Source organism: Vidua macroura, chromosome 6, assembly GCF_024509145.1.
Source record: "Vidua macroura isolate BioBank_ID:100142 chromosome 6, ASM2450914v1, whole genome shotgun sequence".
In the NCBI taxonomy this organism is placed as follows: Eukaryota; Metazoa; Chordata; class Aves; order Passeriformes; family Viduidae; genus Vidua; species Vidua macroura.
The window spans coordinates 40,272,706-40,299,244 of NC_071576.1; the positions used below are offsets into that span (position 1 = coordinate 40,272,706).

The 26,539-nt window shown below is 46.6% G+C and overlaps 1 protein-coding gene across 5 annotated transcripts in view; it reads right to left on the reverse strand.

Annotated features, from left to right (window-relative positions):
• Positions 1 to 24,420, reverse strand: part of PRDM11 (PR/SET domain 11) — a 49,022-nt gene extending 24,602 nt beyond the window's left edge. For 3 of the 5 annotated variants that reach the window (XM_053981043.1, XM_053981041.1, XM_053981047.1), the window contains exons 1-5: positions 23,765 to 24,420; positions 6,525 to 6,643; positions 6,039 to 6,142; positions 4,902 to 5,164; positions 4,044 to 4,111 (exon numbers count right to left, since the gene is read on the reverse strand). In XM_053981043.1, the coding sequence (XP_053837018.1) occupies positions 4,044 to 4,111; positions 4,902 to 5,164; positions 6,039 to 6,142; positions 6,525 to 6,643; positions 23,765 to 24,115 (905 nt within the window). In that variant the 5' untranslated portion in view covers positions 24,116 to 24,420. Of the gene's footprint in view, positions 1 to 2,141; positions 2,206 to 4,043; positions 4,112 to 4,901; positions 5,165 to 6,038; positions 6,143 to 6,524; positions 6,644 to 23,764 lie in introns of those variants that run through there. The other 2 variants (XM_053981042.1, XM_053981044.1) reach the window with 2 other exon arrangements.
• Positions 24,421 to 26,539: the final 2,119 nt, after the last annotated feature.

Genomic DNA, 26,539 nt, shown 5'->3' on the forward strand with positions numbered 1-26,539 from the left:
CAGGTCGCATGACTGTACAGTTATCATCAATGCCTCTATGAGGTGGCAACAAACCTCCACTGACAAGCTGCTCTGGTGAAAAAGAGTAACAGTATTCTGCAAAGTGCTCTGGGTAGGGGTGGGCTTGCAGAACAGAACAGCACTCTCTGGAGACACAGGGTCACAAAACCTGGTGCCCCCTCTTCTCTGTCCAACACACAGCTGCTGTCACCAGCAAAGCTACACCGATGGGGAATTAGAGCCCTGTTTGCTCTTCTCAGACAGGATATCCCATCAAGTGCATTTAGGACAGCTTATGGTAGGCCTGGATATTCAGATTTTAGTGTTTACACTCATGCTCCAGCACGACTTGGGTCAAAACAATCGAACTTACATATTCCAATAGCAAACTTGCCACACATCGAGTAATGAGCTCTGGCCAGTTTTAATCACAAATTCAATTAACCTTAGGTTCCTAAGAGGCACATCAACCTCCTCCTTATAAAAATGCAGACAGTGTTACTATCAGAGGGCTCCTTTTCTCCTCTAGTACGCCGTATGTCCCTAGAGGCAGCCACTGATATCTACAAGTACTTTTCTGGTGATGCCATGAGGGTTTCAGCAAGCTCCAGAGCAGCCCCAGCTGTGAGGTGATGAATTCACACCTCAGCCCAGGTTACTCTGAAAGTGCAAGACACACTGAATAGTAGGCACTTAATGATTACCCCACAAAGATATCAATCAACTCCACTTTTCTTGGCCTCTAAGAAACAAGCATGTAATTTTTCCCAGGGTTTTGTGAGGATCACAGCCCCACAGTAATTGAGTATCCCTTCTCTCTGCACATATTTGACTCCGTAATAGATAAGAACATTTGCGCCACTTGCTGCAAGGTAGCAGAAATCAGTTTATGATGTTCAACAAAATGACATTCATAGGCTGGTGGCTTTTACTCACCCTGAACATAAGGGCAGCCACAGTAACCCTGACTGTTTTTTAAATGCTTATTTTTAAAAGGTCCTGTAAAGTTGAAACAGCAGCTCCATCATACTTAAAAGATCTACTAGTCAAAGTTGGTCGTGCTTTAAGCAGGCTATTGGAACACCTGAACAGAGCTCCCTTCCAAGCTCCATTATTGTATGAAAAATCAAATCAAGATGCCTTCATTATAAGGAGATACAGGAAGATTTACAGGACAATCTGGCTCCCCATAATCTCTGTCACTATGTTTGGAGAGGAAAGGGGGCAGAAAGGAAGGCAAAGGAGAAAGCAGTGAGAAAGTCTTGCTTCAGCCTTTTTACATTGGCTAAGGCAAAGGATGAATTTATACTGTGCCAAAAGCCTAAGAATTCAGGAACTCACATGTGAAGGGTTACAGACTATAAATGCTCAAAATATCCTGGAAACGCCAAACATGAGGCACTACACTTCAACAGTTCAGTTAGACACCATCAGTTTCTATCCTACATCTGGTTCTGGGCAAAGTGACACATATACAGAAGGATGGACTTTCCTGGACTTTCGGAATTACTTTTGGTTTTTTGTCAGATCCATTATTTTTAGAGGACACCAACAACTGAGTAAGAGAATTTTCTCAGAAGCTACCAGGAAAATGGATGGTCCTCTGCAACCCTTCAGAAGCCCCAAGAACTGCCATCAGCAGCAATTTATGGTTTGTGTCCAAGAAAGCATTAATTTTGCTTGCTGCAATCCATTGTAAACAGCCACCAGAAAAATAAAAACAGAGGAAGATGTTTGCATATTTTGAAGTCACGAGTTTCATGAAGTATTGCAAACAGTAGGGCTTTACTCTGGACAGAGATGAAGGATGTGTTAGCCGTGTGCCAGCAGCCAGCTTAGGAGAACATGCTCCCAGCATCAGGAATTTGTCTTGACTAACTAACTGATGAGGGAAAGGGCAAGAGGATGTTACCATTGCCATGCCATCTGCTGCACTTGTTACTCCTTCCTCCCTGTCATCCACTGCCTTGGATAAACAGGCACTTGAAATTAAACCAGCAAGTGCTGCAGTGTACATATTGTCCTCAGGCAACATGAAAATGGACTCAGGTGTGGTATTCAAACAACAGAAACAATAGCCAGATCTACAAGAAGAGAGAGGAGTCAGCCCAAGCTGCCCTCCCCATGCCATAGCCACCTACCCAGAAGGTGAGTAGATCTGCTTTGCAAAGCACTCCATCTGTGAGTGATAGCAAAGAGCACCATCTGAAAAACAAAAAGAGCGCTGTCTACAGCGTCCTGGAAGTCAAGCGTGGTTTCCGTGTGTGATCTCAGTGTCAGGTGATGTTCTAGCACAGAATATTGAGCATACCTTAGTCTAAAAGGTGCTAACAAACAAAATCAAGGCTTTTTGAGGACTCCTATTGCCACTTTGAACTGTCAGTCAGACTCTACATAATACTACTGGTTATAAGCACTTTTCAAGAGTAAAATCAGAAAGGTCAGTAAGACTGGTATAGCCTGCAGAGACCCTTTGATACACCCTTCCCATGAGGGGGTCACAAACATCCCCTTTCCACAAAGCCATAACCTCCATGGCTTTCAAGGCTGTACACAATGGCCCAGACCACACTCATACTGAGACTGAACCATGACAAATGCAAGTTTAGGCAAGAATATTCTGCTCTTTGGTGTTAACACCACGAGTAATGCCTATTTAAATCCAGATATCAAACTTATGTTCACAGCAGTAGGAAGAAGAGCTCATCATAGAATTTTTGCTTTCCAAGACTGTGTTTTGCCCTCCTTCACTGTCATGCGGATCACAAAGATCAAGATCTATGCAGATTTTTGAACTTTGCATTCTTTACTTCTAGATATATGTCTGCCTACCTATCTCTTCACTGTATCACTGCTTCTTTTTGAAGTGATGACTCCAGCCTCACTTGAATACCTCACTGACTCACCTCACTGAATACAGCCCCGGTCTAGTATTTTATCTCATCCAGCAGTGAAACAACTATAACAGCTGGAATCCTTACAGAAAAATGAAATCCTTTGCTGAACTTTATGAACATAAATGTCAGAACAGCTGCTATCCATGTGAAGACTGAAATGGCCAAAAGTGGTTCAACCAGATACGACCGGTTAGGTCAATCTTGCATTTACCTGTACTTCATGCTTTTTATTCTCATAACGAGGGATAACTGAAAATCCTAGACATCCAGGCCAACAAACCAGGTAATCCCACTGCTGCCTTACTCTTGTAGGAGATGCCTTCTTGATAATAACCATTTCCAAAGCTCCCTACAGAAGCAGCACTGGTCTGACAGGCCTCACCGTGCAGCAATGCCCCGTTCTGGTGACTCGCCACATGTACGAGGCCTCAGTGACCGACATTTTGCAGATATATGCCAACACTTGAAACACTGCCCCACGGTCACACATGGTCCCTCCCTGCTGCAGTTGCCGGAGCAGAGCCAGCCGCGCTGCCGGCTGCTCTGCCGAGGCGCGGGGCCAGCAGAGGGAGCGCAAGCACACGCGTCAGCTCTGCCTTCAGTCGCCCAGCTCGCCCTTCTCCTCGCACAGGACAGCTGACACTGCCAGACGAGAGCCAGCACGGACAGCTGGCTCAAATGCAGCCCAGAAAGAAAGCAAAAAAAAGCACCTCTTTTAGTGTCTGTCAAATCAGTAGGGAAAAAAAAAAAAAAAAGCCCAAACAGAATCAAATTTACCTCGGGGGGTAATGCAAAGCATTTTGCAAATATTTGAACATAACATAAAAAAATGAGCAAAAAAATGGAGCGAGACCTGTCAGTGCTTGTAAGAGTGGATCAACAGGATCATCTTTAACATTTATTCTCATTCCAGAAAATAGCAATCCTCCACATACACATCCTTGTCTTTTTTTAGACCCTTTCTTTGAATCTGACATCAAAGATACTCATTACAATAAATACTGAAAGAGTACAACCATACCATTTGCAAAATGGTAGTAACATTTTGGTTTGGTTTTGCAACACACGAAACAGTAAGGAGTATTTGATGGCCTCTCTCTGGAAGACAGAGTCCCAAAAGGGAAAGCAGAAGAGAACTGGACTCACCTCATCCAGTTTGCTTTGGTTTCATCTGTCCCATCAATGGATTTGTAGTGGTTGTTCTTATCAACGATCTGTGGAACAAGAGAATGGATGCAGCACGTCAACCAGCTGGTCCAGGCAGGAGAAAGTCTATGAATCTCAAATCACTGCTTCAGTTCTAGCCTTGAGTCATGGTGTGAAACTCTATGCTGTGAATCTCAGCTCTCCTGGTACTACAGGCTGCTGACCTGAAGTGTGTAGAGGCTACTCTGAACTGACTGAGAGCCATTTTTCTATGTACAAATATCTAACTATGGATGTAGCTGACAAAATCATTAACAATCCTGGGATAAAAAATATTAACTTCCCTTTTGGGACACGGCTGAGACACATTTATTTTACAGACAGAAAAGTGTGAGGAGCATTTCATATCAGCAGCTCTCAAATTTTTCCCAATAACTCAAGTCCCACATTGCAATTCTCATCATTAACATGTGTTGATCCAGTAATCTCTATCTCATATGCTAACCAAGTCGTGTAGTATGAGGAGAAAGAAGTTTTGGTGCTAGAATCTGCATGTAGATCAGTCCCTGATGGACTGGATCTTTTTTCTGGCTTCTTGGCCACTTCCTCTGGTCAGGCAGGATGGGAAGGAATGCTAGAAGTCCATGAGAGAACTCTGCAATCTCTAGATCATCTATCTATCCCCTTAAGCTGCTAATATTTACAGCAGGTTGATGCTGATGTAGTACCCATGTGGCCAGCAGAAGACCTTCAGAGAAGGGGGAAGATGGCTAAGGTTTGGCTCCACAAGCCCATGACTCCCCCAGCTCTGAACTGCATGGCTGAGGTGTCACTTAGATGGGGAAACTTGTCACTCACCAGCCACGAGAAGAATCCTGCAGACCTGTCCTGGCTAGAGATCTGCCCCTCATACGGCCCAAAGATGTGACCTTTGGGGATCACCTCGTTCATACAGCGCACGTCGTTCTCCCCACTGGGCTCTTTAACCACCTCCATTCCAGGCGGGATGGTCAGTGCTGCCCGGTCCGGAATGCCAACAGGCACTGGGGTGTCAGACACAAACACTGGGGGGCCATGGTTTGGACACTCATCCACAAAGTACTCCTGGCAGGACTCACAGACTGCAGATGTGAAGGAAACAGGGGTTAGCTAGGGCAGACGTGATGCACAGGCTCACGCAGCACACCGGATACACAGCACTCAGTCCTAGCTGAGCCCCCTCCTCAGACTGCAGCCTACACACACACAGATGCTTCACTGGCTGCTCCCCTGTTCTGCCACGCCTGTCAACACGGGCTCTGCCCCAACCCACACCTCCCCTACCAACACCTGCACCTGCCTGAGCCCTGGTGCCCTGCGTGCATTTGCCACTGATGGCTGAAGATGCATGGAAAGGCCCCATCACTGCCTGCAGAGACAGAGGCTGAGGGCTCCCTGCACATCCCTGGTTAGCAGTAAGTCCTCCAGCCAAAAGGTTTGATTCCCCACACATCAGAGGGGAGCTAAAACAAGCATCCCTGAAAACAAATACCCTCATCATATGGCCTTCATTCTGTGCCTGGGAGAGAGACAGCATCCCGGGCACCTGTCCTTTCCAGACAGAAACGTAGGTCTACCAGTTGATAATTCGAAGGTATGCCAGCATAAATGGCACCAGTTTTCTTTCCAGAATATGAGGGAAAGAGTTGTCATCTGCCCAATGCTCCCTTTGTAGTTTCTGAATTGAAGTAGTTGGGTTTTCTACACTCTCAGGGTTTTCCAAGGTACAATTTCATATTTCCAGCTTGCTTTCCTCCTACCTCCCTACTTCTGCCTAGCTCCTTCATGGACAAGTTGCTTTCGTGCAACAATTTATCTACCAACCATGCCAGTGTTTTCAGTGAGAATGCAAATTTATCCCTAGCTTTTTTTTCCCCTGCTTCCTGACCTGAACTGACAGGGGCAAAGTCTACACAAGCAGCAGTGATGCTCTTCCCTCACTCACAAGACACTTACACCAGAAATCCACTTGCTGAAAGCTCTTGGTCATGATTACATCCCGTTTCCCTTTCAGTTTCTTGGGTTCCATTTCCATGGACTGTGGGTCAGGCCTTCCAGAGCTGAGGAGGGAACAACAGAAGAATGATGTTAGCAATGGTCCTATGCTGGGACTGCACACAGAGAGAAGCTGAAGCAATGGGGCCTAACCAACTCCTTCAGTCCCACAACTCTAGCAGAGAATTAACTAAACTGCCACCCAACCTGCCAAAAGCTGGTATATCAGATCCTTAAGGCTAAAGCCCACAACAGAAAATGGCTTCAGCTAGAATAGGTGCACATAAGTAGGCAACCACTCCTATCAAACATCCCAAGGCAGACCCCACAAGGAAGAGCTCTAATAACTTCAAACAGCTCAAGTATATTCCTCAAAACCACCTTTAAGCTGGGAGGTAGGTGGAGAGAAGGGGTTAGAGTACATCAGACCAAAGCTCGGCCACATACCAAGGCTGTCCATACTCCTGGTCCAGGTGTGGAGAGCAGGCCTCTGTTTTTATCGTCACCATCTCCCCTAAGGAAGCCTGGGTCTGGATCAAACAGTCCTTCAAGTTCTCACTCATGTTCTGAAAAAGAATGAAGGAAGGGAGTAGAGATATGAGTAGCCAAGAAATGACAACCTTGCTCCCCCAGGAACCACAGCCTTCTTCCCCAGGCCAGGATGCAGCCAGCAGATCAGGCATCAAGAGTTGCCATCACACACCAGAGCACCCACAGGTGCACATGGAAACCTCTTCCTGCACTGGGGAGGAAAGAGCAGTTCAGCTGCAGTTCAGGTGAAGAGTGTGAGACATCACAGAACAACCTGAGGCATGGAGAATCTGAAGTATGCTTCACAGAGCCTATTAAAAACATACATGGGATTTCCAACTGCACATGGAATTTAAGAGTGATGGGTGTGCTATGTTATGGGAACATGGAGCACCACTACCTCAGAGCAAGTCTCTGGGGGCAGAAGGACAAGAAAGAGGAATGCAGATTGGAGCACTGAACCAGGATCTGCCTACAAACCTTACATATGCCAGTCTCCATCGGGGAACAGAATACAGGGTACACACCCCTGCAGATAGAGCTTTCTATGTGCTCTAGACACCTCTGAGGAACAGGTAAGTGCCTACAGCACCCTTTGGGACTCCACCAAGATTACACAAATCATACTTGTGATGTTCCTTTACAGCAGCCAGAGCTGAGCCACCACCACCTTTCTGGCACACAAGGCTTGCTGTAGTGAAAACACCTCTCCCTCTGCTTAACACAAGAGCCAGGAGGCACTTCACAGAATCATCAATCACTTAATGATGTTTAAGGACAGCAAGCTCCAAAACAATAACACTTCCCTCCCCCTCCCATTATGGGGTGGTGCTGAAGAGAAAATATAGATATGTCAAATGATAATAATTTGGAATGGATTTAATTTAGATTTTTGAAAGGACTACTAAACATAAAAGCATTTGAGTGTGAGAAAAGGAATAGAGTGCTGCTCATCTCTTCATTTGCATTTATTTTAAGACTTCCTCTAAGGCACACAAACTGTCTGCTCTCAGGTACCACCCCAGATCAGACAGATTTCACAGCTGCTACCCCCAAATCCCCTGTGATGGCCCCTTCCATGCCCAATGACATGCTCTGTTATGCTGCATACTTGCAGTGCTGACAGAGGGGCCTCCACAGCTCATCAGACCACTTCTATCAGGGAAACTTGGCTCGGGGTATTTCTAAATTCATGTTCACAAACCCCTGAAGACAGGAATTTTCTTATTCCACACATGCTTGTATGGGACTGAATACCATGGAAGTCTGGTCTGCATTTCTGCCCTATTTACTGCAAGAAGAATGCCATTCCCAACCTCTCTGGCTCTACTTCCTCTACTGGCCAGGGAACAAATAATTCGTTTTTCCAATCAAACTTCTCACATGCCAATGTGCAGCCTGAAAGACATTTATCAAACCTTTATCAAGGAGTGTTACTTAATACTCATACAGTGGTCTGAAAGCAAAGCCCCAGCGTAAGTACAACTAGACACATGCAAAACACATGTACTTTTAAGCCTGTACAGGATGTCCAAAACAAGACACATTTTCTTTCAGAATTACCACAGCCATTCAGAAGGAAAGCGATAGTAAGGCCAAAGAAGGGCTCATTATTTTGGCAGGCTGAGTCCCTTGTCTGCACTCTCTGGAGCAAGAGGAAAGCTCTGCAGTCCTGTACCCATACACCAGCCAGTGCTGCAATCAGGGCCTACCTAGCCTTCTCAGAGAAGAAGTCTTTTCTGCAAAGTCTGCAGTAAAGCAGCTGAAGAGGGAGAAAGCTTGGGGAGCGGGAAAATGTTAAAAGACAAGAAGATATAGGTGCTGCCCCAGAGCTGGTTAGCTGTGGGGCCTGCACTGTCACAGGAAAGGTGGATGCAGATGCTCTCAGTCAGAACAACCATCTGTGTTGGAAGCCTGGCAGACAGGACACCTGAAGTTACAACACCATATCCACCAATCATTTAGTAGGAAGAGATGTGTGCCTTTGTTTCAGAAGATAAAATGACTTTTCCTTTCCCACTCTTGCCCCATGGAGTCTTACAGAGTGAGAGAAACCCTGTGATGACACAGTCTGACCTCCTGCCAAAGAAGGTCACTGTGCTTCCTTCAGCTCTGGTTAAACTACTGCATAGCTCCAAATAAAGGGGAAGAAAGAAGAAGAAATAAACACTGTGTTTACTTTACACATGAAGCTCTGTGTTTTATTTTACTGTATAGCACATTATGCAGCCCGCCCCTCTCCTGGTCCTCCCTGAACTCCCTCCTACTTATCAGCAACATTCCTTGCAGCACACTGGCAGGAGCAGCACCTTGCACAGAGATAATGCCCTCCCTGCCCCTGCTCAGGACTGCCGTGTCTGGGGTTCTGTTTCCAGTGAACCACCGTGCTGCTGTAAGAGCCCTTGCTCCTGCTGCAGCTCCCAGGCCACCACGCATCCTGCCAGCCCTCCCACCTGCTCTGAGAGTAGGTGACTGCTTTAAAGGCATCGCACAACTGCTTCTTGTCCCACCCAGCACACAGCTGGCCCAAGTTCACCACTAACTCTCCTCTTTTCACTACCTGCAACTTGCCCAGATTTTATGTTGCCCACAAACACAATCCAAATTAACTTTGTGCTTTTTTTTCCCAAGACACCAACAATCTTAGAATCAAGAGAATCATTTAGGCTGCAAATGACCTTTAAGATCATCGTGTCCAATGTAAATCTAGCTCTGCCAAGTCCACCACTAAATCATAGAATCATTTAGGCTGAAAATGACCTTTAAAATCATCAAGTCCAACCATAAACTTAGCATCGCCAAGTCCACCACTAAACCATATCCCTAAGTGCCATAGCTACATGTCTTTTAAATAACTCCCAGGGTTGGGGACTCAACTACTTCCCTGGGCAATTTGTTCTAATGCTTGATAGCTCTTCTGTAATTTCCAATCTAAACTTACCCTGGTGCAACCTGAAGGCATTTCCTCTCACCCTATCACTTGTTAATAGGGAGAAGAGACTGATTTCTACCTCTTGATTAGAACTGAGCCAAAAACAAAAAAATTCCCAACTGAGACTACTACACTACCAGCAATGGGGCTCCTTTCGTTGTCACACTGTAACCCTTTATTTAGTCAGGTTTCTTTTTATGTATTGAATCACATAATAGCTTGGGTTGGAAGGGACCTTAAAGATCATCTAGTTCCAATCCCACTGCAGAGACAACTTCCACTAGACCAAGCTGCTAAAAGTGCCATCCAGTTTGGCCTTGAACATTTCCAGGGATGGGGCAGCCACAGATTCTCTGTGTTCCAGTGCCACACCACCCTCACAGTAAAGAAATTTTTTCTAATATCTAATCTCATCTACCCTCTTTCAGTTTAAAGCCATTTCCCCTTGTCCTACTGCTACAGGCCCAGCCAAAAGTCTGTCCTCAGCTTTCTCAAAAGCTCCCTTGAAGTACTGAAAGGCAGCAATCAGGTCCCCCTGGAGTCTTCTCCAGGCTGAACAATCCCAAGTCTCTCAGCCTGTCTTTGCAGGAGAGGTGCTCTAGCCCTCTGATCATCTTCACGGCCCTCCCTCCTCTGGACTCACTCCAACAGTGTGTGTGTGACACACTGAATCATCCCACCTATTTATTCCCATGACTTGTTGCACAATTTCAGTGCATTAAACATGCTAGACTTACCAACAGTTTTTATAGCAACACCAGAAAATCATACTACGTTAGAAAAGAATGATCTAAAAAAACCTGTACAGACTGACTATTACAATTAATAACCCCTTAATTCATGATCAATCTGATCCATATCAGCTGTTACATTATTTTACTGGAAGCGAACATCCGAGTGCGGGTAGCCTAGTTTAATTTGCCCAGTTAAACTTGAAATTGGCCTACTCACTTATGAGTAATAGACAAACTTTTTTTAAATCTAACTCATTATACATGTTTTTTTTTTAAATTATTTTTAAATTAGCATTTATGGCTCAGAGAGCACTGCTCAGCCAGGCCTTTTAAAGTCCCTGGATGCAAGTAAGCCAGAATAGCAAACTTTAAAATGTACTGCAAATAGCAGCTATGGTAGCTGCTATTTGCTAATTTCCCAAGCTATTGCTACATTATACTGCTGCTGTAACTAGTACCACCTTCTAGCTTTTGTTCCAGGAAAAAAAACATATGAAACCTCTCCAGTACCAGACTTCAGCCGATGACCATGCTTTTAGGACTCTTTTAGCTTCTGATGTATTCAAAGAGGTGTTTAATTTTTTGTAATTTCACTGCTCATTAATTCCTCTTTCTTGCCATTTCTCCTCCCCCTTTGGCTTTCTACAGCTACAAGAGTTTAGTTCACATTCTGTCGTTTTCACTCCCTTCACTTCATTGTTTTGGGGTTTTCTTGGCAGTTTTTATAATTGTGTTTGTTCTAGCACCTAAATATGAAGAGCCTCTAAAGATTTCAGATGATGTGGAGAAGCAGCATGTAAGCATAAGCACAGCAGGCTCCTTGGTTATTGCTGAGAGAATTTCCAGGGTGTACTTGGCCTCACCTGTACATGTCCCTGTGCCTACGAGAACATTAGCCCTCCCAGTATTCAGTGGGCACACACCTACTGCAACGTCCTAGCAGCATGTCAGCAAGGCCAATCCCTGGTGAGAGGGATGCTGTGATGACCCAGGTGCTGTCTGCACACAAAATCAAGTGCTTTGGGCAGCAAAGGCAGTTGTGCACAGAGGTCCTTGGCAAACCCAGGACACCAGCATGACTGCTACAAATCCCAAGAAGCATCCCTGGATCATCCCTGGGTTCACAGGCAGTGCCACATAACCCCTCCTCTTTTCTTTACAAAGCAGGCAAGGTCTTGTCACATTTCTGCATGACACACAATTTAAGATATCCAGTGGCTCTGCCATATTGCTCAAAATCAGGGAAGTAGAAAACACAAGAACATCTGAGCTATTAATCTCCAATGCAAGGGAAAAACCTCCAAATGGGATTAAGCATGAACGAACCTGTGAATTCCTGTCCTCAATTATGCTGCCTTTATCACTGCCACTTTCGTAATTATTAGTTAACAGTCACAGGCTCTTATTTGCATGGATCAGCCTCCAAAACAGAGCTTTAATTTTACATTTTACTGGCAGGTTTCCCAGACTGGGACATTCCTTCATGTGAAACAGCCATATAGGAATCCATCCCCTCCTCAGCACACAGCTCCTTCACTCAGCTTCTCACTGCTGACCTTCTGGAGGTCATTCCCTCTTCTTTTAAGGCAGATCTTGCATAGCTTTTGCCACATTTTGAAGTGCAGGCTCATGGTGAAAGATGGACATGACTTCATATGCTTTTTCTACAGTTGCATACTATTACCAGAAATAGTACTGACAAGCTGAGAAGAGGGAATAAAGCACAGCATTCAAGGCTCTGAGCTGCCCCCCATACAGCTGTGGAAGACCCAGGCTGACCGTTCTCCCGGAGGTGAATGCCCTTACCAAGGTCCTTGGCCATGCCAACCACTTCAGGTCACTTTCTGAAGTACCAGCTGGCTATGCAGCTCAAGCTTACAGCCAGCGCAAACTCGGAAAGATCAAAGATCCCGCAAAGTAAGAGGGAGAACCAGCTTGCTCTGAGGATGAACACTGTCCACAGACAGATATAAGCCAATGCTCCACTGGGAAAATTGGTTTTGCCTAGATGGTTGCCACAGCATTTTCTCCACAAAAGTACAATATTTTTGTGGGTGAGTCTGTCCTCCACCTGGGGGTGCAGCGGAACAGTGTCCCGGCACAGCAAAGGCTGGTGGCACTAGGGCAAGTCCCTGTGACCTGCCTCCCAGCCTGCTGCAAGGCCAGGGCTCTTCTCTGATGGCCACAGAGCAAGGTTGAATGAAGCCAGCACACCTGTTAACACGCTGAAGTAGTCACAAATTCACACTTAATTAGTGAAAATTATAGGTCACACATGATGTAGGATTTGAGCAGTCATGGGCTGTGGTGAGGACTTGTTTAACTCATTGTCAATTACCCCACTACACTCAGGAGCCATAAATTCACCAGAAGTATGAAATATTTTGTTTGAGTTTCAAATTCTGAAAACACTGAAGAAGGTCAGGACTACAAGTAAGATACCTGGAAATACCACCAGTTTTTCTGCAGTTTTCTGAAGAAGCTTGGAGAGTAAGCTTCAAAATAAGAAAACTTAAACCTGTTTTACAGCAGGGAGAGCTGAGAGTTTCCAGTGGTTTTAACTTGCCCAAGACCAGCAACTGACATGACGGGATGGGGTGCCACAGCACCAAATTCCCACGGCCATCCTCACTGCAGATAAGTTGGGAACAGGGAAATTTTCGTTTGCCAACCTGGAACTCCTCCTGTTCAAACTCCTCCTGTTCCTCCTGGAACACTCAAACGGATGTGAGATGAGTTCACACTGTCACTCTTACATGATTCATTGGCAAAACATGTTATCAAAACCCTCCATGGTCTGCTTCAGACACGTTTCAGAGGGGGAAGAAGACAGAAAACCTCTGAAATAACCCCTGAACCAGTCTTAAGTTTGTTTTATGATGGTTTCTAGTGAAGATGAAACACACTGATAACTTTACAAGATTTGTCACAAAATTCTGTGTTGTGGTCTCAGAGCATTTGCCCTTTCTTGATCTCAGAGAGAGTAGGAAAAGCATCCATGTGCTGGTCCATGCACTGTCATGGATCAGCATAGCCTATGTAAAGCAGGTATTACTCAATGCAACTTTTCCATGTTAAGTGTTGAGTAAGGACTCAAACAAGCAGGATGCTGACAATGTAAAGCTCCTATGCAGCCTAAAAGCCTCTGAAACAGTGAAACATGCCACAGAACCAAGGCAAGTACTGCAGCTGAAAGAATACATAAGTGACTTGCATTTTTAAAATACATGGTAACTTCTCGTTTTTCCTGCTCCCTGCATTGATCTCACAGATTCACAGTTTTAGGGTAGAAATGAGAATTCAGACAATCTGACTAACACCCCTTATGTCCCACTCCTTTCCTTTTAGCCTACAAAAAGGACAAAACCTCTGAGACAAGCAAGAGGAAGAGAAGCCAATATTTCATGAGTTTATCTCAGTTGTTAATCCCCACCACAGACAAGTCATATGTGATTTGTTTTAGTTCTGGGCATCAGGCAACGGTTCTTTCAAAGGGCCCTGGAACCAGATGGGAAAGGCTGAAATATCCAGTATGCTGGGACACTGCTTTGAGCAACTGGAAAGAATTGCTTCCCAGGTTAATGGCTGTAATAAACCTCACCATCTTTGGTCAGAAACACCAGTTGCACTTCTTTGCCTCTGGCTTCAACATAAATATATACCTACATTTATAAAGTTAAAACAAACAGACACAAAGCCCCAGTACTAAAACTAGATGTTATTTTACCATTTTTCTCCCTAAGGGCAGAATAAGAGTAGAATTAAGTGGCAGCTGTAAGCCTTCTTCCTTAAGGCACTACCAAAAGGTGTATGGATAGCAATAGTGATAAGCACTGAATAAAACCACATACATAGCAGAGCCCTGGATATGTACCCATGCAGTATCTTCTTAGCTTTCCAACAACTTGTATCATTCTTCTGTGTAACTCTTCCAATTTTCTCTGTATTACTTCAAGATGCTGGCATTAGAAAGCCACACTGATATAAGACTGATTCTGCAGTAAATATAAGGTTTACAGATGTAAAACTACCTCCTCACCCTGATTCATTACCATCCTGCTTGTGTCCAAAATCATGGCTGTCTCTTCCTGCTAGGACCTGGCACAGAAAGCTCCCCAGGGCCACCTGCCCATTCTGACCCCCATGTTCTCACATGGGACTGCTCAGGACACAGCCTCCCTTCACAGATCACGTTCAAGACAAGCCTTTCCAGGTTCATAAATCTCCACTTGTCTGTGTGAAAATTATTCGGTTTCAATAATCTCATTTACCAAACAAACTGCATTACACTGTCCTGTCCCTATCAACAGCTACAATTCACCAAACATGCTTCATCTACACAGTTTGCCACTGATGAGTCACGTCTTCTGCATCATTAAGTACGTGTCAGGAAGAACTGGCTTCTCCCTTCCCCTTATCCGACAAGAAGGGTCATCAAGTCTACTTCTTTGAAAACACAGCCTCCACATATCATGTTGCAGAGACTCTTCTGTAAAATGATCAAGCTCTAGCTTAAAATAGCTGGATTATTTGCTCCCCTCATCTAAGGTGGCAATGCCAAAACCGTGATCTTTTGATGTTGAGAAGATATTTTCTATGTTCATCTTAAAGTCAATTCTCAAACAGTTGATTTATTAGTGTGCTAGTACTGTCCTTAACCTTAAGAGTATCCTTCATCCTCCTTACTGTTTATACTGCCACTTCAGCTTATTTATTGGATGCTGGTTCTCTATCAATCACTGCCTTCACTTCCTAAGCCACATATATTTTATTGATATTCTCCGGCACTGGATATTAACTGGATCCTCACACGCTGAGTTAGCTGCATTTTATATGTAATTGCATATCACATCTAGAGATGTCTCTTTAAACCAACAGTAAACTTCTCCAAGAACAAAATCAGACCTTTTTAAGAAGTACAAAACACTTTCCATGACACCAATTTTCAGGCATGGATAATTTTATATTTACCTAGGATTGGTGTCATGCTCCCCAGCTTTTATTTTCCTGGGCCATCCACTTGGCAATTTTCAAAACTATCCCAACACAATCATTCATTCAGTCTCCTGCATTTGCTGCAATATACCAAGACTGAATAAAAGTGAACATGAGCAAGCTAGAGACCTCCTCTCACTCATCTAGTGCTCACTATATTTCAAAGGAATGTGCTTTTTTCCTTAGCACAGCTGCCAGCAAAACTGCTCAACGACAGGGCCCCATGCTACACAATTCCCATGTGAGTCCCTGGATCCTGACTTGTAGCACTCAACTTCTGAATAATGAACTTATCCTTCCTTTGCTGCTGGCCCAGCTGTCAGCCCCAATAGCACTCAAGGGTACACAGTTCAACAAAGGGGAGCAGAGATGTGAATTTATTGCCCAAATGACTTTTTACTCTCATTCATGGACAGACAAAAAAGCTGGAGAGAGGAAGTGTTTGGTAGGCACATGAGGCTGGGCCACTGTTACACTCCTGCTCTTCTGCTGTGTTAAGAGAGGGAAAAGACACTGGAATGTCTTTAATGCTTTATAAAGCATGTGCAGGAAATTCAAGATGCCCTGGTCAGGTCCTGCCAGCATCACTGTGCACCTGGGACCCTGCCACATAGCACTGAGCATCTGCCTGCCATCCCATTGCCCACAGTGAGGTCGCATGTACCCAGAACACCCTCGCACCTGTGCAGGCTGGTCAGCCTAAAAATTTTTTAGATGAGCAACACTAGTGATTCATGTATTTCAACAATGATGGAGGTAAAAAGGGAAAGGGAAGGTGTGGGGGTGGGAAGGAAGCAAACCCCAGACATTGGTTTCTAAATAGCAGATGTGGCTATTCTGGCTAGCAAACTTCCACTTTAATTTCTAACCCACAGATATGGGAAATGATTCATGAAAAATCAACAGGATAAAATTAGCTGGAAGGCAGAGGGATAATTCATGCAACCCAACCGTCATGGGCTGAAGTGCCAGCACTACCTGGCATTCAGCCTCCGGTGCCCTTCAGTCACTGGCACCTGGCCAGCAATCAGCTCTACATACATTTCCTTAGTGTCAAAATTAGCTCCTCTGAAAGCACATCCATCTTCTAAAAAGACGGCCTTCCACTCAACACTCTTCCAGAAGTTCCAGCTTTTCCTTTCTTTAAAAAAGAAAGATTACCTGCGGCATGCTGTCTTTTTCTTCCATTGGTGAATGTTTAGCTGTGTCAGAAGACCAAATGGATGGACAGGCTTGCACACACGTCTGTGAGCCATGGCCAAGCTATGCACTAAAATCAAACTGCTCCAACAACTCAGAAAATTCAGTGCATTTTGCCAGAGCTCCTTTTTCCTGCACAAAACCAACAACCCACTCAACAGCAACAGCCAAGTGCTGGTTTGCCTTTACATACACCAGTGATTCTGTCAGGAATCACAAAACACGATTTCACTCTCAATACAGTCACATGACAGAAAGTGTCTTGAGCAGACTATCACTTACAAATCGTAACTCAAAGCTCTTTATCCCAAAGGCCGATGAAAAACTTCCACTCTTACAAGAGACCTCCGGACTTCCAGGAGGCACCTGGTTATTGAACAATGCTCCCTCCCACCACCCAACTCAAAAGCTTCAGGAATCAAATGTATAATTGTAAAGCCTCTGGAGCACCAATACTTCTAGGCAGGCAGTTTCAGGTGCAGGGGAATCCCCATTCCGTTGGGACCTATGAGTACAGATGCAAAACAAAGCTAAAATCCTGCTTTGGCACCATTTATCTAGTTGGTGCCTGTTTCTGTGGAAGGATGTTACAGGGCAGTTCCTATATGGTTGTTACAGTAGTTTCACTCTAGTTGGACTTCAGGACATGACAGGCAGCTCCTTTCTTTTTACTTGTTCAGCAGAAAGGGAAAGAGTATGTGGAAGATAATGTGAAGGTAGGAGCAGATCTTCCTTTCACTTGTTCCCAAAATTCTGACAAACTAGCTCAGTCCTTTAAAAGCACTAACAAACACAGCAGGCCAAATGAGAACACATCAACTGTTCCATAAAATGCAGAGGAAGCAAAAGCAAGAGCAGTATTTATTTCTCCTCATTTGTACCCTCTTGCAGGCCATTAGGAAGATAAGATCTCACAGCACAACAGACATTATTCAGAGCTGGTAAATCTGTCTACAGGTTAGGGACTCATGTTACATGGCTTGGATGAGTAGTGGCTGAGCATGGGTCACACCGACCCCCTTTTCCTTGTGACAGGCAGCAGTCCAGATACTCCCAGTGTCAGATCTGCCAAGAAACCAGATATCCGTGTGCTGAATTCACCACCACCACAATTTGATCTGCACATTCTCTTCCATACAGAGAGAGGGGTGTTCAGACCCTGTATATCCTAACACAGCTAACTAGAAAAAAATTTCCAGCAGGGGCCAAGCATTTCTGGTCTGTATGTGCAACCTTAAGTGCATCTTCTACATAAAGGTACTGGGTTGCACAGAAATACCTGGTCCTTTACACTATGGATATTTTTAAAACACTGATTAGCGGAAGCACAGAAAGAGCCCAAGAACTCATTCAATTCCAGTCCAAAAAGCAGAGGGAGCATGTCAGAATAATGTCATGTGTGCAAGTCACTAAGGGACTACACTCACCAACTATCCTAGAAGAATTCAAAAGCAACATCTCAACACCTGATAAGTAATGAGACCTGGTGAAAAAAAACACCCAGCCAATCACCAGTTAACTCCATTACAGCTAGAGAGAACACATTAGCATCTGTCTCAGCACATCTAGGAGACACAATAGTGGATCTGCTGTTCTGGAGCTACCACCTTTGCAACAGCAATGCAGCATTAGCTGGTGGGACTTTGCACTGAGGGTCAGGCACCTCTACACCCACATAGCAGCCAGCCCTTCCCCACCTGAGGTAGAATTTTCAAGGAAAAAAGCAACTTACAATACCATGTATAATAATGTTGTCTTTACAATCACAAAGGGAAAAGAAAATTAGTAATTTAAAAACTTCTAGTCTTCTAGCTGATTGAACTAATTTGATCCCAGAAAAGATAATCGGCAAGCCTAGGTGTGAAACATGACAACTATAGAACATATTTTATTGCTCATAAAAGTATGCTTCTGTGTCATCAGTATGGATTTTTCCCTCAGTCAGTTTCCAAGAGTTTTCATTAATTTCCCCAGAACTGATAAAAGGACTGGATTCTGCAAACTGTGGCATATTTAGCATTCCTATTAGCATTTCCAAGCAAGGAGTCTCCAAGTCAAAAGAAAGAGCAGACCACATGAAGTACTCCAGCAGCATTAGAAGAAATTTAAAAACCCAAACAACAGCAAATCACCTTGATATACATAGACATGAGGAAGTCAAGGTTTGTACAAATGAAAGGTGTAAAGAGGAACATACTAGGTCAAACTTAGGACATCTTCCAAGGAAGATGCTGTGAACACTTAATTTAGAGTCTACAGCTGAAGGTCCACACAACTCCACCTAGCATATTATGATGCAGTTTATATGATACATTTTCAAAATAGAGCTTCATTGTACTAAAAAAGGAAAGCACTAGAAAATATTTAATATTGATTATCAGCCTGCAAATGACTGATGGCCCTGACCAATACAAGCCCCAGTTAGAAGCCTTCAACACTCTGAAACACTCTGAAAGGGTGTTAGTGGAGGACCACTGGAGCTGTGCTCCCCAGACGCCCTGATCCATAGTCAGGAGCCTGGAGCCAGTGCCGTGCAGCCCACAGAGATGACCTGGCTTGGGGACCAGCACAGGATGCTCAGTGCCTCAGCTCCCACTGCGCAAGGCAGGAGCACTGCTGGCTCTCAGGGAAGCTAATTACAGCAACCCTAGAGCTGCTTCATGAGTTAATCCCCCAAATCACCTCCCATGAACTTTTGCCACTCTGTCCTTATACATCTCCCCACTACCCACAGCCAGGTTTCCATAGGCAGAAGCCAGCCCCAGCTGACAGCAGCACAGGCAGCAAGGCAAGCGCTGGGAGTGGCAGTCCCAGTAGGGCTTGATGCCAAGACTTTAGAACAGCAACCCCTCCTCTGGGACAAGTCACTACAGGCAAAGGAAAAGCCTTGCTGAAAAGCCAAAGCCTGAGGAAGGGAGAAGAAAGGGGGCAGAGAAAGGAAGCCATTTATCAGAGCATGCTCAAATTGGACAACTTGGCTTATGACAGATCCTTCTCACAGGCCCCTTACTGACAGCTCACCATGAGTGAGGGACTGCGTTGAAACAGCTCTGCAGTACGCATTACTGATTGACTGCTAGAGGCTGCCAGTTTCTGCAGCTTAAACCTTAAATTATATCTATAATGCTTTTACCTTCTAACTGCAGAGGAACTGTTCTGAGCCCGAGTACTGCCTTCCAGCCTTGCAGAGAGAAATGCCCTTTCAGTAACAGCTCTGAAGGATACAATTATCATGCCCCCACAAATGGAGCCATGACCAAGAAACACAACAGCAAAGCTTTAAGTGTCAATATTTTTTTGAATTGACTGTCTCTGCAGAAACATATGCTCTTGCACTTATGTGAAAAGCTCGGGATGGAAGTTGGAAAAATGCTTGTGCTAGTACCACCTTCAATTCTAGCTGAACTTCAAAGCCTAGGTGTAGTGGACAGTGACCAAACATCTAAAAACCCACATGGAAAACATCATTCTAGTTGCCAAGTCAAAATTTTCTCCTTCATCTCTGCTTTTTGGCTCTCAATTCTCCCAGTCTTTTCTATCAGCATTGTCTCTCATGGTGTGCATTAAAAAGAAAAACTTCTCCAGCATGGCATGCTTGTGTGGCCCTCCTCCTGGATGGACCAGGTTTCTTGTCCATCCACCTTGGCTGCCACTGCCTTTCAAAAATGCCACAGGATTGCTCTGTTTTCCATTGCTTTTGGCCTCTTGTACCTGCAAAATTATTCCCTTTCCTTTTCCCTCATCTTCTTTCCAAAGATGCCATACAGGACTGCATGAACCTCTCACCTTGTCCTCTGCCTTTCTTAGGGCGGTAGGACTTGCTATTGGAATCCACTTGCACAAACAAGTTTAACTAGGAGGAATTCCTGAAAAGCCACATTTTACTATGTAGCTTTACAAGGAACATTTCTCTAGAGGCTTTATTTAAAAACACCTTTGGTAGCATAGAAGAGGTCACAGGGAGAACAGAAAACCCTGTGAAATTAAAGCCTTCTTTACTCCACTAATGCAGAGGCATCAGTGCAACAGGAGGCACTAAAACTGCCTGCAGCTGCACAAGAGCTGTGGTCTAAGAAACTTCACCCACTACAAGAAAGCCTCAGGCAGGAGCGCAATACAGTCAGTTACAATGAGAAACGCCACAGCATGACAAGGGCTGAAACGTGAAGCAGCAAAGCCAGCATCCCACAGCAGGGCTGCCCAGTTGCCGGCCAGCAGGAATTCTGCCACTTGCTCAATGCCAGCGGATATTGCACGTGCTGACTCCCTTCACTGGCTATGCTGCTGCCTCAAGCAGCTCTCAGCCCCAGGGTCTGGAGGGTCTGTGCTCAGGGGAGAGAACAGATCAGGCAACACAGCACTGACGCAAGAAGATACATCAAGCAAACCCGGATGTGTATCCAGCTGACTCCAGATTTCTTAAAATGCCAGAAAGCTGCAATGCAAACTGAAGAATAAAAGCGATATTTGCTTGTTTTGGCTTTACTTAGGAAAACCACAGGTCTCAGGTATACATATTCCAGAGGAGTCATCAGAAGTTCCCACGTGGACTCACTCCACTGGAAACAAGTCACTACTTCTCACTGGTCCAGTCTTCACATCAAGTTTTAGCAGCTTATTTCTTTGTTCTGAAGGTCCCCAAGTTAACCTATAGCATTACTACTTGGCTATCAAACAAAAAAACAAACCCAAACCATTTTGTCTTTGGGACTACATTTAGTTTCTCTGTGCAAATTTTCACATCCATGTAACACCACCAGATTGGCAGTAATGATTTTAAATATGCTACCCCAAAATGTCACAAATATTAGGCAGCATTTTAAGAGCTCTGGAAATGGTTTAGTAGCACCAAGGGACAGGCCCTGCTAACAGCAATTTTAAGAATAAAGAGTTAGGTAGAAGCATATACGTATCTTGCATAAATGGACATGGGGAAAAAAATACTTAAAACCCCACAACTCCACTTGGGAATTAACCAGCATGAGAAAGAAGTTATGAAAAGAAAAAAATAATATTAAAAAAAAAAAAAAAACCACAGAAGGATAAAGTGTACGTGGCACTCTCTACAAAAAGACCTCTCTTGCCTAGGCTTGTTGTATTTCTCATTGATATACACACTTTGATTCCTGACTCAGAGTGGCAACTTCCACTCCCCACAATGCCTGTAGCTCCCTGATCGTAAAGCCAGTCTGCTGCAGTGCAGGAGCCCTCCTGCTTCAGGCTCCTCATGCACTGTTCACAACCTTTACACTGCTCCTACCAATTTCAAGCAGTTCCATCACTTTCCAGCAAGGAATACGATCAACAAGCTGCCCCCATCCCATCCCAGTAAGATGGACCTTCCATCAGTTCATAAAATATCAGGTTTCAAAGAAGTCCTTGCTTTTGCCCTCATTATTTAAAATCAGGTCCTATCCTCACAATACTCCCCTTTAGTTGTTAAAAAAGCGCAAGCAATTGCTATCAGTGAGCAATAAGGCTGATATTGAGAATCCCCCACAAACTGTGCCAGAAAGCACCATGCTTCATGCATGGTCCCCAAAGATGCTAGAGGAACAACAGGCCAGTATCCCAAAACCAGAGAGCTCTGCACCAAAGACCACACTGAGTCAGGAGCCTCAGGAACTCCTTCATGCTCCACAAACAGCTGGAAGGAGCAGCAGCCTTTGACATGACTCCTGGGCACGGGAGAAAAACAACTCGCCCTGGTCCTGCTACTGCATGCCGTAGTGAGATCGGTCAATTCAGCATTCAGCCAAGATCCAAACTTCAGCATCTCCCATGGCTACCTCAAATCCTCCCTGGTGAGTGGCTCCAGCAGCCAACCCCTCCTTTGCTAACACAGTCCTTGGCCACGCCAACATTTAACTCTTTGCAGGCTGCATGTATTTCAAGAGCTCCCTGGCACTCAGCCCTGTGCTAAACTATTCCTTCTAGAGCAGGAGCACCTTTGGTCCAAAAGCACCCCTTGCAAGAAGCAAACATCCATCATCTCACTACTTTTGTTTCTGACTGCAGCTTGCACTTCAAAAGCAAAAGTGGTTTATACACAATTCATTAGAAAGTCAGGAGACTCATTTCTCTTTCCACTTTCACTGCTTGTAATCTTGGTCATTAGACAAACGGAAATTTAGAGGATGTGAAGCCCAACCCAGGCAGTGAGCTTGTGTTCTGCCAGTCTCACAGGGAGTTAAACCTTGCCGGCAGGACCGGATCCAAGAGACTGCTGGATATTTCGGGCTGGGGCTCCTTTGCTGATCAACAAACCGCTGCACACACCTGCAGTGCTGGAAAACAATCCTATCTTACAGTTAGGCTGGTATTTTTTTAAGCTGATTCTGCCAGTTCTCCTCCCACTTATGAGAGGCTTTAATCACAGGAAAAAAAGGAAGAAAACAGTGAGCCAACAGTTTTGCCCACAGGCCAGTTCGTTTTGTTTTTATTTTTTTAGAGATCTGAAAAGGGGACTCTGGAGGTATCTTCCATTTCTCTCTGAAATGGAAGCGATATAGCACCATTTGCAAAGAAACTTGAGAAATTCTGTAAGTTAAAAAAAAAAAAAAAAAAAAAAACAAACCCACAGAGGGAAGAAGGCCCAAGAAGATGCATTTGGAGTTTTTCTGCGAGAGTTAAGAGAGCATCCCGGCTGAGCGGCGCAAGGCAGCTCTGCCCTGGGTCTGTGCACGGGGCGCGAGCGATGCCGCAGACGGGGTGCCCGTGTCCCCGGAGGGGTGCCCGTGTCCCGCACGGGGGTGCCCGTGTCCCCTTGGGGCGCCCGTGTCTCGCATGGGGGCAGGGTGCCCTTGTCCCGCACGGGGGTGCCCGTGTCCCCGGGGGGGTGCCCGTGTCCCGCATGGGGGTGCCCGTGTCCCCGGGGGGGTGCCCGTGTCCCGCGGCCGCCGCCCGGGAGTGCCCCGCGCCGCCCCGCCCCGCGTTCCAATGTGGCGCGCGCCCGCCCGCCCCCGCCGCCCATTGGCCGCCGGCCGCGTCAGTCGCCGGCCCCGCTGGCGGCCGCGGGCGGGGCGGGGGGCGCGCGGGCGCAGCCGCGGCGCGGGCGGGAGCGGCGCGGCGGGAGCGGCGGGGACGGGCCGGGCCCCGCGCAGCCCGCCCCGAGGGGGGGAAAGCGACAAGGGGGGGGAAGCGGGGGAGATAGCTGTGCCCGCGGGTCTCCGCCGCCGCCCCACCCGCTGCGGGCACCCTTCGGCCGGACCTCCCCCCCGGGCTGGGACGGGTTTCCCCCCCGCGCTCCGCAGCCATTTTCGTGGCCACCTTGGCTACCAGCGAGGCTGACTCACCTCGGCACTGCGGGCGCGGGGAGCCCGCCTCGGCGTCGGGGGGCCCGCTCCGCCCGGGAGGGGCGGGGGGAGCCCGGCTGGCTGCGCCCTCCCACCCCGCCGGCCCCCCTGGCTAGTCCCAGGCGAGGACGGGTCCCGGGGCCGGGCCGGGCTCGGCGGAGGCGGCAGCGGCGGCTCCCTCCCTCCCGGCCGTGACCACCATCTTATTAGCACAGGAAATGACATGGAGAACGGAAGAGAGGGGCGTTCGGGGGCCGAGCCCGGGGACCCCCCGAACCGGGGGGAGGCGCCGCCGGCCCGCCCGGTCCGGCCCGGCCCGGCCCGGCCCGCCGAGGCTCTCCCCCGCGGCATTCCCGCTTTCCTTCCAAATATCCGCGGTGGGAAGAGAGGAGGGGAAAAAATAATTAAAAACAAACCCCAAAAGCCGCATACAGCTAGGGGGGGGGAAAAAAACACCAAAAAACAAACGCAGAAGCCGAGCAAGCCCAAACCGCCCACCGTTCCCACCTCCTGCTCCGGAGCTTGCGAGTTCCGCGCGGAGCCGCCGGCGATCAGCGCCCGCGGCCGGCCGGGGGCTCGGGGCGGCTCTGGAGGACAAAACCCGCCCGGACGGCCCGCGGGCACCGCGCGGGGGGAGCCGCCGACCGAGGGGTCCGTCCCGGCCGAGCCGCCGGGCTCCCCCCCGGGCGCTGCCGCGGCCACCACCTGCCGCCGCCCGGCAGCCGCCGCGGCGCCCCGCGGAGCCGGACCCGGCCGCCCGCCCGCGCCCTCGGGGCCGCCCGCCTCCGGGCCACGGCGGCCAGACGTGACCCCCGCCCGCGGCCGTGCCCCGGGGCTCCCCCGCCGGCCAGGGCCAGAGGCGGAGTTGCCCCGGGCCGGGCGCCTGTTCCCCCGGCAGCACCCCGCTCCTCTGCCCGGCCGTCGGGAGCCTCATGCTCTTAGCGGGAAAAAGTGAATGAGAAGACGCGCTGTTTCCCCGGCGCTTGGAGCTCGATCATATTTCAGATTACCCCCCCAGAAAGTAACCCACCCATCAGCAACAGTAACAACAAACCCTACCCTCGAGCTCTGCGCAGAAATTGCGGGCAACATGAGAGATGACAAAAAGTAGGCACAATTTAATAAACAGAGGAAGCATGTCTCACCAATAAAACAAATTCTAAATAAAAACCATCTGCAAGCATGAAATTTGAAACAATGCAAACTCTTCAGCTGCTTTGCCAAAAGAGGCACAACGGGGGGTAAAGAGAGGAATGGATAAATAGCCATAATTTTCCAGTTCCTTCAGTTTTGACAATGGACTTGTATGCAAACAGGGCTGTGGTGACAATGTGCCGGATTGGATTCTTGGAACTACTTCCCATTTTCTGTAGCCCTGAGAAACACCATTTTCTGCTGTCCTGAGGAATAAATTCTCTCTTGATACTCTCCACTCTGAAGTGCCTACTATACAAAGTTGGTATAAAGAAGAGAAAAATTGAGTGAGGACAAAAAGTAAAAAAGTATATAGCCCAAGCGAAATAGAGGCCTGCTCCTGCCATCCTTGAGCTGCTTCTACTGCTCTCACTGAGCATTGTGGTGTGGCAGAACTTCAGGGTTAGGTCTTGATGTATCACTTAACTTAAATTGCCTAGCAGAACAACAAGGAAGGTAATCAACTCAGCTTCAAAATGAGCTCTTTTTGTAAAACCAGCCAGTGTGGCACAGATGATTATTCTGAAGTTCAAATGAGTATCAGTCCTCAGATCTCCAACAGAAGTTTGCTTTTTGTTCCCCATTTCTAACCTCTGGGGAGAGGATTCCTTCTCAGAGGAAAAGCGTGCGGTGTCATTTTACCCCTTCCAGTAATTGCAGATAGATGGACTTTGAGGCACTTGCACTTGCCTTGGAAAGACCATAAGCTGTCAGCACCTTCAGACTCCTCGGAAATATTAGAGATCCTAATAGAGCTGCCCTAGTTTGCAGTTTCTCTCTGTGTGCTGAAATGTGTGAGAACACTCAACTGGCAGTAAGTGCAACAATGGGTTTGTAAATATGATTGATGAATGAACCAAGAGGAAAAATAATAACTAAAAAAGCAATAAAAATCAAATGAGTAATACAAATGCACACTGAATGCCAGGCTAAATTGGAGTAATAGTTTAGTTGTAGCTACTGTAGTCAAAGGCTACAAGGGGAGGCTCAAAGGGAGACATAAAGCTTTTATTTGTAAAGAAAATTAAATATGTAAATGCAATATAAATAACAGCTATTACGTCTTCCTGTAAACACAGGCGTGCTAATTTATTGAGAGGGAGTTGCCTTGTTTTAATGTGTGCCAGTCGCCTTGATATGTTTAATAGTCAGGTGTGTTGGGTTTGTGTGGCAAGGTGTGGGTAGTGAGGAGGCTACAGGGGTGTCTTCTGTGAGAGGCTGCCAGAAACTTCTCCTATGTCTGACAGAGCCAACTCCAGCCAGATCCAAGCTGGACTTGGTGCTGGCCAAGGCCAAGCCCACCAGCCACTGTGATAACACATTTAAAAAGGGAAGGAAAAGCTGCAACAGCAATTGCAGCCAGAGAGGGGAGTGAGAGTATATGAGAGAAACAGCTCTCCAGACACCGTGGTCAATTGAAAAAGGAGGGGAGGAGGTGCTCCAAGTGCCAGAGCAGAGATTCCAGGCAGCCTGTGAAGAACACCATGGTGAGACAAGGTGTGTCCTTTCAGCCCATGGTGGTCCATGGTGTAGCAGATACCTACTTTTGCCCTCTGAAGGACCCCACACCAAAGTGGGTGG